This window comes from Podarcis tiliguerta (genome assembly GCF_965153285.1).
Source record: "Podarcis tiliguerta genome assembly, chromosome: 6".
Lineage (NCBI taxonomy): Eukaryota > Metazoa > Chordata > Lepidosauria > Squamata > Lacertidae > Podarcis > Podarcis tiliguerta.
This window is the reverse complement of record NC_139539.1, coordinates 95,950,209-95,963,345: the sequence shown is the minus strand read 5'-3', so window position 1 is coordinate 95,963,345 and position 13,137 is coordinate 95,950,209. Positions and strand designations below refer to the sequence as shown.

Genomic DNA, 13,137 nt, shown 5'->3' with positions numbered 1-13,137 from the left:
TTGTTTATTTGAAAGTTATGTTTTTATTATCACTTGTGCACAGTAATATAGAAAGGCTGTATACAAATCAAAAGTGAAATTAATTGAAAATGAAACATCCAATGCGTGGAGGTTAGGTGGGTTCAAGATGGGACAATTCAGAAGTGCAGACAGGCTCAAGTGATGTCTGCAAAAGTCCAAGGTATTCTAAGAGTACACAAAGGGCGTTATTGGCACTCTTTTTAAACCAAATGATATGCCTTAGCAGCTTGGGTTTTTTATTCCTCAGTCTGCCTTTGAAGCTGCCTCCATTAACTTACCTTCTAAGAGGTCTAAGTAAACTAAGAAAGCAGCATGCACACAACTGCTGTCAGCCACATCCAACGACATCATCCCTGTGAGCTGAAAGACACAATAGTAAGCAATAGATGTAAAAGCTACTGCAATGCAACAAAATTCAAGCAGTTTTATCCACAATATTTGAAAGTTTTTCCCATCAACTCTAGAGACGTTTGGAAGAACCCCCCCAAAAAGCACAGCACACACAGTTTTTTTCAGGCCTGTTAATGGATTTACTGCTAGATAGTCTGTTAAAAGACTTGCAGGTCATGTTTTGAAAATGCCAATAAAACTGTCTTCCAAAAGGTGCAGTTTAGTGTTTTGGAAGGGGAGGGGCATGATTTAGCAACACTGATTGTTCATAAAACAGGGCCGGTTCTGTCCCAAGCCTACTGTCCCAAGCAGGGACTGCTTTAAATCTGTTTTGGCAAGCCCCTGAGACAGGAAGCGGGCAGCAAGCAGCTGTATCTGAAACTGAACTTGGAATATCCATTGCTAGAACTGCTATTTATAAATAACTGCCACAGCGATGTATTTACTTGCTGCATTTATATCTCATCTTTCTGCCAAGGAGCTTGAGGCAGCAAATGTGGTTCTTTCTCACCTCTATGTTAACCTCACAATAACCCTGTGAGGTAGGTTAGGCTGAGAGATGGGGACAGTCACCTGGCATTCCTCATGTCTTCCTAGGGATGTGAATCTGGATTTCCCAGGGTCTAGCAAAGCACTCTAACCACTATATCACACGGGTTCAGCTGGAGCCAGAAGGTACTTTTCTGTTGACTAGCCAGGGCCAGAAGGTGAGGCTCCTGGTCCTTTTGCCAGGGCTGGCTAATACAGAGCGGGGGGGGGGGGTTCTGTGGCACCTGCATATGATCTTGGACTTCAACTCCTTTGAGCCTCAGCCAGCAAAGTCAGGGCTGATGGGCGTTGTGTGGGCCACAGGCTCCTTGTCCCTGATGCAGCGCCTTCCTGCTGCCTGCCAGTTACAGAGGACAATGTTGCACAACCCTGTTTGTCAAATTAGGAACCGGCTTCCACACATGAGGTTCCCTGTTTAAGCGCTGGTGCTGTGCAAATGTAAAATCGCAGCACTGCTAGGGACATGCTGCAAGCTTCACCTGCACCCGGCACAGTATAATCATATTATAATGCCTTGATCACTATAGAGAGCTTGATTCCTTCTTCATATCAAAAAAGCAAAATATCTGAGTTGTAAAGTTTGCATTTTATAAGCTTGAACAAGCTAATACTTTCTTAAACCTCTGGTGGCTTGTGTTACACAACCATCAAAATAAGCTCTCTTTTAATATGCCAAACTCATAAGAGGGTTATTTCAGTAAAGATCACATCAGATCATGGAGTTCTGCATTGTGATGCGGGGGGAGGAGATTGTTGACCCAGCTCAGGCAGAGAACTATTGCAGAGGGTCCTGTAAAACTTCTTACACTTGAATAGAAAGTTAAGTGTATTAAACGTTATTGCTCTTACAAATATTTGAGCTGAACACGAAGCTTTCTGATTCTTTACAGACTCTTTGTGCTCCAATCCTGAATACTGTTTTCATACTTAAAGACTCACTGAAATCAGAAGGGTTTTATAAGAAGAGTTGGAGCCTGAATCTAAGAAGGCATTTGCAAGATGAGATTCAGATTAGTTAAGAACATGAACAGAGCTCTTTGGGGTCAGACCGAAGTCCTATCTTATCCTACATCCTGTTTCCCAGCCAGACGCCTGTCAGAAGCCCAGAAGCAGGAGATGAGCACAGCAGCCCTTTCCTGCTGTTGTTCCCCAGTAACTGGTGGTACTCAATGGGGTACCTTCTCTGAGACTCTGAGGTTGTATACAGCTACTATAGAAATTTGTCTAATTCTCTTTTACAGCCACTCAATCTGGTGGCCATCTCTACATCTTGCAGTAGCAAATTCCATATTGAGTAAGCATGAACTATGTGAAGAAGTGCTTCCTTTCATCTGTCCTAGATCTCCCACCTTCTTTGGAGGGCTCTGGGTCGCAGTATGATAAAAACATTTCTCTATCCCCTTTCTTGACATCACGCACCTCTATCATGTCCCATCCTACTTATCTTCTTTCTAAACTAAAAAATGGTTTTAAATGCCTCAGCCATAAACACAGTATATTCCTTTTAGCAGGACACTACTCCTCTTGGCTTGTCATCTGCAGTATGCAAATATGTTGACCTTTCTTACAGGATCATTCTTAGATTCTTGAGTTCAGTATAACTGCTATTTCATCTCTAGTCCAGAGATGAACCTGCACCAGGGCATGACAGAATTTGAGGTCAGTCAGTCAAGGGTGCAAAGCTACTTGTCCAGTAAACTTGGCTGCTTGAGAGGCTTCTCTATAAAACTACAGAGCTGGGTCACATATACATGTTACTTCACTCTAGTTCAGGGTTTCCCAAACTTGGGTCTCCAGCTGTTTTTGAACTACAGCTCCCTTCATCCCTAGTTAGCAGGACCAGTCGTCAGGGATGATGGGAATTGTAGTCCAAAACAGCTGGAGATCCAAGCTTGGGAAACCCTGCTCCATTGCTTATTCATCCTGAACATTTTTTTGTTCATTTTATTTGTTGATTTTATCTTGCTGCTCCACATGTCCAAATTGCTCTTTATCCCTTCACGTAATACCTAAGAAGCTATTGCACACATATATTTTACTTTTACTCACTGATATGTGGCACACTTCCCTTTGGATTCTTTTCCTTATGTGTCACGTGCAACTAAACTGCAAGTCTGTGCCATCTCCCTCTTAATTCATGTATGGCACCTGGCATGGCGATAGGCACTGCAAATAGAGACATGTACCTGTGACAAGTGCCTACATAATGCTGTGCCAACTTTATCGTTCCTTTGCTCTTCCTTGGACCAGGTGTATAGCCCTTAATACACAACCATTCACCCATCAGTGGATGCAGTTTCACATGGCAAAGGATAGTATAGTAAGATCATAACGAGCAGAAAGCATGGTCAGAGACACTCTCCCTCCAACTTCCATTAATAAGCTGTTCTATTAACAACTGCAAGTGAGGAAGGGAATGATTTTCGCTTTGTTCTGCAGGTTGAAAAACACTTAAAGCTAGCACTGCACTTTGCACATAGCCAGAGGTGCCACTGACAATACCCCCCTTTCCTTTTTTCTTGTGTCTATTTACACTGTAAGCCTGGAGGCAGGCTTCTGCTGTTTTTGATTCTAATTGCTTATTTAAAGGCATTTATACACCACTCCTCATAATATTTATTCCTCACTGGGGCAGGGTGGGGGAGGGAAATGTTTTTACATTACATTGTGCAGTGTGTAACATGCATTAAAAGCACAATTTATACACTACAAGGCACTAAGCCAATTGGGCACATAATAATAATAATAATAATAAGGCATTAAAAGGCAACTATTCCAGAAGGAATTATTGTGAAAAGAAGATTACGGGGGGGGGGGAGTCAAATTTTGTCCTCCCGGGGTGCTATATTACCAAGGTCCATTCCTGATTCCAGGATGGGGACGATGTTTTCATAACTTTCTTCTTGTTGTTTGTTTTTCTTGCGTATTTTATGGTTTTGTTAATCTTGCATTTTTATGTTATGACCCACCCAGAGATCTACGGATGAAGGGCGGGATACGAGCTTAATCTTTTCAATAACTAATCAGGATAGTTATTTCGAAGGCAGAAAGAACTGCCTTACGCGTCAGCGCCCCTGCAAGGGCAGCCCCGAGCCCCGCGCGCGCCTCTTCGGCGGAGGGCAAGGCGGAGCGAGCGCGGGCTGTTCCCCGGCTATACCGACCGCAGGGTGATCCTCCCGCCGGCTCCCGCGGAGCGTCCTCGCCGCCTCCTCCGGAAAAGAACTTGGGCCGCCCGACGCGCCGCTTTCCGCCTCGCCCGCCATGGCCTCTCGCGCGCCACGCGGCTTCGCTCCGCGCGGTGTCTCGGCGCTCAGGGTCCCCCGCGGAACACGCGGCCCGCCTCTAAGGTTCCCCCTCCCGACGCGGCGGCTCCGTCGCCCGAAGTATCCAAGGCCGCCTGAATAGATCCTAACTGAAATTGAGTTTCAAAGGAGGGGGGGGTGTGATCCTTTTATGAGGGAGGAGCAGGGTAGTCATTTAGGGGGAGAAAATTACATTTTGCCAATTTTTTCAGCGAGTGGTCTTAAAAATATGTTTTGAGTGTGAAGAATCAAAATCTACTATTATTTTTGTGAGTGGACAACATTTAGCTTTGTAAATCTACATTTGATGAAGAAGCACATAAACTACTTTTGGAAAACCTTTTTTTAAATTTTACATTCTGAAAATGTAAAGAATAATAAATACTGATAACAATGACAATATATAATATAACTGGAAGTACTTGGCAAATCATTTTTAATGATTTCTATGCATTTTTACCATACTTTAACTTAACAAGCAAAGCTAAATTATATTAATTTAACCAAAATTTCTTTTGAGTTCTCAGGTCACATTACAGCTTTTCAGCACCCCACATTTGGGGAATTTGAAAGTTGAAAACCTTCCCCCAGCAGGGAAGCAGAAGCAGCCCCCCCCCCCCCGGCATCATTTCTTAACTAATACTTATTTCTCCCTAATGTTTCTGTAAAATGGTGAGCTGCCACTTTAGGATTGCCTGCTAACCAGACAAGCAGCCCTTTGGTCTGCCCAAGTCGGCCGGTGATATTTTTGATGGTGTGACCCATGAGGTAAAGCCATGCTTCTTATGCTGCGTCTTCCTTGCGAAGCATGCTCCTCGCTCTGCAGAGATCCTTGCATGTGGCGTGCAGTTGTGGTCTACGCGTCAGGGCACAAATCCAATGCAAGGAAAAGGAAAATGGAACAAGATTATCTCCCAAGTTTGGCCCCTCCAAAACCAACACACAGGGAAGCATCGTGCAAGCAGCAGCTCTTCCCAATCCGCGCTGGCAGGGCCAGCTCTGCCGCAAGACAAGAGAGGCAGTGGCCTCAGGCGCTGACTGGGGGCTTCATGGGAAGGAGGCAAGCGGCTTGCTTTTTAGTTTATTGTTGTGGTTTTACTCCCAGGGAGAGGTGCTTGTGGGCTAGTCTGGCTCAGATGCCAAAGCAAGTTGGGCATTCTTTCGAACTATTCCCTTTGAGTGGGGCGGGGGGGGGGTGTATATGTGCTCAAGGTACTTGAGCAAAATGTCTAAGTCATGAGTGGCCTTTTGAACTAACTCAAAACATTCTGAAGGCATACTTTGAAGGCATACAGTTTGGTAGACAAGCTTCTCAGCAATAGCACAGTTTCTGCTAGTATTTTTTTGGAGTGATAAGTCTAATACCAATGTGAGAAGCCGGTGTATTTGATTTTTACAAACATAAAACAGCAGCACTTAAAACATCTGTAGCTTCACCAGTCCCCCATCCCAAATCTGTGCTATGCCTAAAAAAAATAACTGACAGATTATATGCTTAACTCTTTAACAGATTATATACACTTAATATACTTAACCGTTAGGTTGAGACCTAGTGGGCTGCAGCCTGATCTAAGGTGGCTCACAACAGAAGCAATACCACCATGCAAATATATGGTAAAATATTCAGAAACAGGTCTCCAAATGCATGCTTGGGTTAAAAGTGAAGATTGTTTAGTTCACTCAGTTTTGTGTTTCATGAAAGAAATTCTGGAAGTGTGATCTTATTAAGTGCCTCCTAAAAATAATCCCACAAATTGGCAACTCTGAAAAGGCTCCTTTTTGGCTTCTGAGGGACATTTATTGAAAGCATAGTGAGAAGAATGAAAACATGCTACTGTTTCTTGAAGGAACTGTCCCATACATCTGCTTCCTGTTGCAAGGACTGCCAAATATTTTAGTGGTTCCACAGAAATCTGAATCTTAGTCTGCAATCCTATACAGGCTTAACTGGGAGCCTCCTGGAACTCAGTGGGTGGTGGTGGGGAGATGCTTCCTTCTTAATCAAAATTCTCTGGTCATTTGCTTGAGTTATCCAGCTGCACTTACGTTGCAGTCCTAATTACATTTGTTTCGGTGAATGCATTGGGTATGCATGCATAGGATTGGGCTATAAAATCTAGATCGGTGCTTTCCAAACTGTGTGTTGCGACACATTAGTGTGTTGGCTGCAGTGTGTAGGTGTGTTGCACAAACACTCCCCGCACAGGGCTAGAAAGGGATTACTTTAACCTCTGGTTTGCTAGTGAAACTGAATTACTGTGTTGTGAAATGATGCATGTCTAAAAAGTGTGTCACCAACATGAAAAGTTTGGAAAACTCTGCTCTAGATTATGATTGCTTTCTAGCAGGGAGTAGACTGGGAAGGTGGCTTAGCTAGACAAGTACTGTAGGCCAATGCTATGCATGCTTCCTGGAAGCAGTGATTCCCAACAACCAAACACAAAATCTCTACAAACAAATTAAGAGTGAATGCTCATTAAACAGCCAACCACTGTCTAGTTTCCCCACGAACGTATCAGGATGTATGTTCAATAAAGAGGTTGTTGGGAAGCATCCGTAATCACATCCTTACAGAACCATGTGTTCATTGGGGCTTGCAATGTGCATGGGGTTGCAACCTCAATGCCAGGAAAGTATATTATAATCCTTAGCCATAAATGTGCAGATAGAGCAACTGAAGTCAATACAAAGCAGGAAAACCTCAGTGCCAGTCCAATCTGTTATTTCATTTATTAAGGCAGAGGCTTCACAGAAGGTTGGCTCCGCGTAGGGGTATGCGTATGCAGGATTCAGCCACCATGGCCTTTCTAGGCATTCTACCTAATGAGGTCGTTGAGTCCGCAGTGTCTCAGTCACTCTTGCAGTCCTAGACCCCTAGACCTGTGGGAGTAAATTCTGTGGAAGTCAGTGAGACTTCCATGCAAGTGCACGTGCAGAAAGAGGATTGTGCTAGAAGGGGCAGAATTCTGGATCACAACTTCTGACCCGTGTGTCATTTTAAAAATTATTTCCCCTGGTAAAAAGCTCCCTACATGTAGTACACTAGCTCATGAGTGAAAGGACGGTGTGGGGACCTCTTTTCTCCGACATGCATGGAGCTCTTGGTCGTGAGAATCTAAAAAGAACACAGCCACTGAGCCACCGGTCGCGTGAAATTCCACCACCACATTGTGCTCCCGTGTCCACTAGCATTAATTCGAAGTGTGCCCGGTGCAATCCGAGCCCAATAGGGATCAGAAGAAAAAGATCATCTGAAAGGTTTGTACGGACCTATCCCTTCTTAGCGTTACTTATGATTAGTTTTGCAAAAAGCTCTCTGTCGTTCAGGAGGTCGGCAGAGGAGGGACTATGGACAGAGAGGAGCACGCGTGTTTTGTTTTTGCTTGCTCCACGAGCGGAGAGCTTTGCCCCCGCCAAGCCGCCTTTCGCCGAGAAGGCACAGCCCCCCCCCCTCCTCCTCCTCCGAGCAAATAAAAAGGCGAGGCGGGGGCGCGCGGCAGCAGCCCGGTCTCCTCTCCCTCCCTTCCCGCCTGCTCTCCAGGTAGGCGCCTCCCGGCCGCCACTGTCAGCAGAGGCTCCCCGAAAGATGGCTGCGACCCTCGCGCTCCCTCGCCGCCCTGCCCGGATCCTGCTGCTGCTGCTGCCCCTCGCCTGGCTCTTGCGGCTCCCCGGGGGCAGCTGCTCAGCCCCGGAGCAGCTCGGTCCGGATCCCCTGCCGGAATCCGCCTTGCAGAAGCCCACCGTCCTCCTCGCCGTCCTCGCCAGGAACGCTGCCCACTCCCTGCCCCACTTCCTCGGCTGCGTGGAGAGGCTGCGGTACCCCAAGAACAGGATCGCCCTCTGGTAAGTTGGCCGAAGGCGCCGCCGGAGAGACGGGCGGCGGGGGGGGGGGGAGACCTCAGTGACCTCATCCCGACGGAGGCTGGGCGAGAGAAAAGTTTCCAGGTAGCTGCATCAAGGAGATGGATGGAGGAAAACGTGGGAGTTGGTGGGAGTTTGCAGGCAAGGTTGCCAACTGATCAAGGGGCCAGAGTTCTACCAGGTCTGCTCCGGTGCCATTAGCTGAAGCTGGGTCTTCAGAAATCCATAGATGAAAATTTTCACCCTGTGATGGAAGCAATATTTTTGTCATCTTTGATGTTGCCTGCATAGGATGTTGAGGTTAAAGATCCGGAGGCGGGGGTGAGTAAAAGACTGGAAACACCTGGTGTGATGAATGGAAGGTTGAAGGAGGTGAGATGGGAGAGGCACAACCAAGCAGGGTGGGAAAAGTTGCAATTTGTAATCCTATGTATTTGAGAGCTAACCCCCTGAACTCACCGGGACTTGCTTCTGAGTAAATTTGCTCAGGTTCACAATGGTTTACTGGCATATGCGAGTAGTGTAACAGAACGTGCAGGAGTCTAAAATTGGGACTTAATCTTGCCGTCTGCAGCAGGGACTGCACACAGGAAGCACAAGACAGATGAGGAGAATCTTTGTGGCTCAGAAGCCCATTGAGATTCAAGATCTTCTGCAAAAGGAAGGGGGAAGGCAGACGTCAGCGCTCAGCCAGGCTGTGGGCTTCTGGAATTGGTTTGACAAGCTGTTGCTACTAAGCAGGTTTCAATTGAATGAGATGGAAAAATTATAACCCTTTTTTGCATGCTCTAACTGCAATACCTGGTTGTCCCCAAGCAATTTATTAATAACTAGGCTTTTGCAGCTGTTGCTTTTGCATAGGGAGAGATTTCTTGGAAGCAGCTAGTTTGTGTGTGTTTTCTGTCCCTGTGTCTATTTCTGAGTACCACTTCATCATTCAGTTACGTCTGTCACAGAAACCCCACTGAACACCACCTTGGCTTGTTCTGTTGGGTTTCTGTGGGAGACTGAAATCACAGCAGTTCCCCTCTCTCCTTGCCCCCAAGGGGAATACAGTAGCTGTTCAACTGTCTCCAGAAGCATTAAGTGCAAGAGGTAACTCGATCTCCCAGCCATGTGTTTGGGAGGGTAGGGCACATGTGGTAGAAGGAAGGGCCGGCCCGTGGCTAACTGTAAGGGAGCGAAGAAGGAGGAGCATAGTTTCCAAACAAAAGCTGCAGAGGCTGTCACTCTTCAAAACAGCTTAGTGGGGTTTATTGCAGGGGGCTCTGTTCACACCTGTGCTTTAAATGGTTTCCCAAATGAAAAAAACACATGTTCCAGTACGATTCCCCCTCCCACTGTACATAGATAAGGACCTCTGTGTATGGTTACAGACTGGCAACTTGCCAAAAGCCAGACCATAATATCCAGCTCCATCATAAGTGGAGTGATTTAAGTTGTGCATCTCGTAATCCCCGCCCCCGCCTGTCTCATGACAAGTTTGTTACAATGTGCTAAATAGCCTCGAAAGGCCGTCATGGTTCCAAAGGACCTTCTTTCTTTCCGTAGTCTCAGTCTATCGCAGAGGTGGGCCGGAGGGGATTGGGGTCTGCTGGTGGATATCTGGGTGGTTTTCAGGAAATAACCAAGGGTTTTTTACTCCCAGTTGTTAAACAATAGAAAATGCTAGCCCCCTTCCTCCTGCAACTAGGCTGCTGAAATGAGGAGAGCTTTGGGAACTAGGAGGGGGAACCAGAATGGGATTTTTGTGTGAAATGCATGTACGTAATCTTGGTTCTCAGCACAGGTTCCTGGGCTGTCTGGACCCTTGAAGATGTCTGGTTCTACCCTGTATACACACTATACCTTTAAGCACATTTGAAACACTTTATTTCCCTCAAAGAATTCTGGCCACTGTATTTTGTTAAGGGTTGTTGGGAACTATAAAACTATGATCCTCAGAATTATTTGAGGGTGAGAAAGCATTGAGAATGTGCTTTAAAGGTACAGTGTATAAAAAAACCTACTAAGTGTCTGTCTGCCGGCCTCGCTTTCTAAGCCACTATTTTTCACATGGTTTCAGCTAGTAGTGGGTCTTGAGGTTCTAGGAAGAAAATAAAGTAGATTTCACAAGCTTGAAGTCTGCACGCCCCAGATGTCTTGTACTGATTTGTTGGTGAAACTGCCAAGGTGGGGACACCCAAAGGATAAAAGGAACATTATGCCACAATGGTAGGCCAGGATACAGATTATCATCTTTTATCATATTCCACAGTGAATATGTGTGCTAGAGGCATTCATCTTTTCATATGGCTAAGTGTTGTAGAAAAAGGGCTTGCCATGTGGTTGCAGGTTTCCTGTACCGTGGCACCACATCGGAAATGGTCCTTTTATTATTTTTATTAGGTGAATTAATTAGAGCAGTGAAAGTTCCTAGATCAGGATGTCATTTAGATGAAAAAATTAAAACAATAGCTCTCAGGCTGTGGATGAAGCTATAAAGGGTTCACATGATGGACTGTAAGGACCCACCCAAACAGAACTGCATCTCCTGTAATTCATGGGACTAAACTTGATGGCCATATCTGTGAGGGTAGCGGACAGGGTTTTCTGAGCTCAGCATGCAATTTTAATTTAGGCTTCCTCTTCATGCTGAGAGCAGCTTTCATTAGCAAATAGGTTCACCAGCCTATGACTCTGGTGGTCAGATCGAAAATCCTCTGTGTGCGTAAGTGAGTCACCATGAAAAATCCTACACTAGAAACCAGTAATGTGCAGTAATGTGTTATTGAGAAAATTATAATACTTGGGTTTGATGATTTTTTGGTGCACAGTCCTTCACGTAGTTTAATAAAGATATTTATGTTACTTGGTGTTGTAGAACTTCCTTTATCACTACAGTCTCTGTTCTGGGACATTACAACCAAAGATGCCATGTCTTTCTTTTCTGAACAGAACCAGCACTAGTCATCCCCAAATTTTCTCACAGTTTGACTTTTCTAGTGCCATTGCATGGCCATCTTGAAACAGTTTACAGTTTGCACTGAAAAAAAATTTGGATTCCCTAGATAACATGGAATAAATATATTACAAATGTTGTTAAAAGTGTGGTATGGATTTATCCTTACCTTTTGCTTCATACAGAGGGACGCGGGTGGCGCTATGGGTGAAACCTCAGTGCCTAGGACTTGCGGATCGTATGGTCGGCGGTTCAAATCCCCGTGGTGGGGTGAGCTCCTGTCGTTCAGTCCCAGCTCCTGCCCACCTAGCAGTTCAAAAGCACCCTTAAGTGCAAGTAGATAAATAGGGACCGCTTTATAGCGGGAAGGTAAACGGCGTTTCCGTGTGCTGCGCTGGTGCTGGCTCGCCAGCTGCAGCTTCGTCACGCTGGCCACGTGACCCAGAAGTGTCTTCGGACGGCGCCGGCTCACGGCCTCTAGAGCGAGATGAGCACGCAACCCTAGAGTCGGACACAACTGGCCCGTATGGGCAGGGGTACCTTTACCTGTACCTTTGCTTCATACAAAAGGAGTCTCAAAGTGATTTTAAATGGATAGCGATGTCCAATAAAAATACAATTAAAACTAAACAAATTTGGGTATTAGCCTCTAGGTGAGGAAGCATTCTTTTAAAAAGAAACCTGGACATGCTCAAGTCTATTCGGCCTCCGATGTTAGAATTCTTGTAAAAGTAACAACCGTGTTTGATTGCTGCACCAAGAAGTTCATTGGGAGCACCTAAAACACAGTGGAAGAGCACTTGTTTTGCGTGCAAAAGGCAAGTGTAATGATGACAGTGCATTATTAATTAGGAACTTGGAAATGTTCCCTTGGAGATGAATGTGAAGTATGCAAGGTCACAACAGTAAAATATAAACAGAAAGAGCATTCATGTGCTTAGTTGTTCTTTTTTTAAAACAGGACTATCACATTAAGAAGGAAAGATGCTCATTGATCATAGTGAGCTTCGAAGTTGGAGAGAGCAAAGCTTTTTCTTGTACCATTGGTCCTCAAAATAAATTTGCATTGATGTATTTTCTAAAAATGCAAGCAGAATATTTCTTTCCCCATTACCTGCAGTTTTAGGAGTATGAAGGTTGCTGTTAAAGGTTCTGTGGCTTTAAAAAATCACCTGGATGACTTCTTTAAATTTTCCACTGACATCTTATAGACCATTAATATGCCCATGAGAGTAGTGTATTCTGAACACTTGGATAAAGTACAGCTATAGCATTAGAACCATAAAGACAATGTCGACAGAAGTCCAGGTGGTATGTAATTCCATATTGGGACGAGGTGTTCTTAATAGAACTATAAAAAGAATAAGATAAATATATTATTAAGCCATTCACATGTTTTGCTGAATTATAGTTTTGGCGGAGTTCAAACAGCATCACTATTTATTTTCCCTTTATGCCTGAGAAAGCAGCATGGCAGAAGGGGGAGCAGGTGCAGATGTCTCTATCACTACCTATGTCAATGCTAGGTCCTGTTGCACCTTTTACTGTTTGCCTTGCACTCTGAGAAGACCACAGGAACCCCAGGAGAGAACAGGTGGCAGCTTTGTAGAAAACAGCTGGCTTCCCGCTAGTCTCTACTGTTGTAGGAGAGATTGGGTTGAGAGATACATCTTTGCTTCTCTGAAGGTTGAACAACTCTTTGCTTGTGGAGAGAAAAGAGGGAGACAAGAATGGATAATGGGTAGTAGCTGCAGTGTACAATTCCTGTGACTCGGTGCAGAGAAAAGGAATAAAAAAGAACATATTCAGACTGGCCTTTTGTAGCTTTGGTTTTGTTTGCTCAAGTAACTCTCCAACTGCAGAACTTGTTTTTAATTACTTTGCAATTTGGTACCTCAGTTTTCGAACGTAATCTGTTCTGGAAGACCATTCGAGTTACGAAACGTTCAAAAACTGAAACTCAGTAGCCGACAGCTAGGCTTCAGGGTTTTGCACTCAGTGGAAGTCGCGTTTCCTGTTCTACCTCCAAGGCGTGTTCGAAAACCAAAGCATTAACTTCCGGGTTTACGGCGT

General features: G+C 45.0%; 2 protein-coding genes across 7 annotated transcripts in view; one reads left to right on the top strand and one right to left on the bottom strand.

The window, feature by feature from the left end:
• The window catches only part of TSEN15 (tRNA splicing endonuclease subunit 15), a 30,588-nt gene extending 26,302 nt beyond the window's left edge, over positions 1-4,286 (bottom strand). For 2 of the 5 annotated variants that reach the window (XM_083446572.1, XM_083446571.1), the window contains exons 1-2: positions 4,122-4,267; positions 300-381 (exon numbers count right to left, since the gene is read on the bottom strand). In XM_083446572.1, the coding sequence (XP_083302698.1) occupies positions 300-381; positions 4,122-4,223 (184 nt within the window). In that variant the 5' untranslated portion in view covers positions 4,224-4,267. Of the gene's footprint in view, positions 1-299; positions 382-4,121 lie in introns of all 5 variants that reach the window. The other 3 variants (XM_083446573.1, XM_083446574.1, XM_083446570.1) reach the window with 2 other exon arrangements.
• A 3,299-nt stretch (positions 4,287-7,585) lies between these two features.
• The window catches only part of COLGALT2 (collagen beta(1-O)galactosyltransferase 2), a 59,111-nt gene continuing 53,559 nt past the window's right edge, over positions 7,586-13,137 (top strand). Inside the window, exon 1 of one of the 2 annotated variants that reach the window (XM_083446488.1) lies at positions 7,586-8,105. In XM_083446488.1, coding sequence (XP_083302614.1) covers positions 7,849-8,105 — 257 coding nt within the window. In that variant the 5' untranslated portion in view covers positions 7,586-7,848. Of the gene's footprint in view, positions 8,445-13,137 lie in introns of both variants that reach the window. The other variant, XM_083446489.1, reaches the window with a different exon arrangement.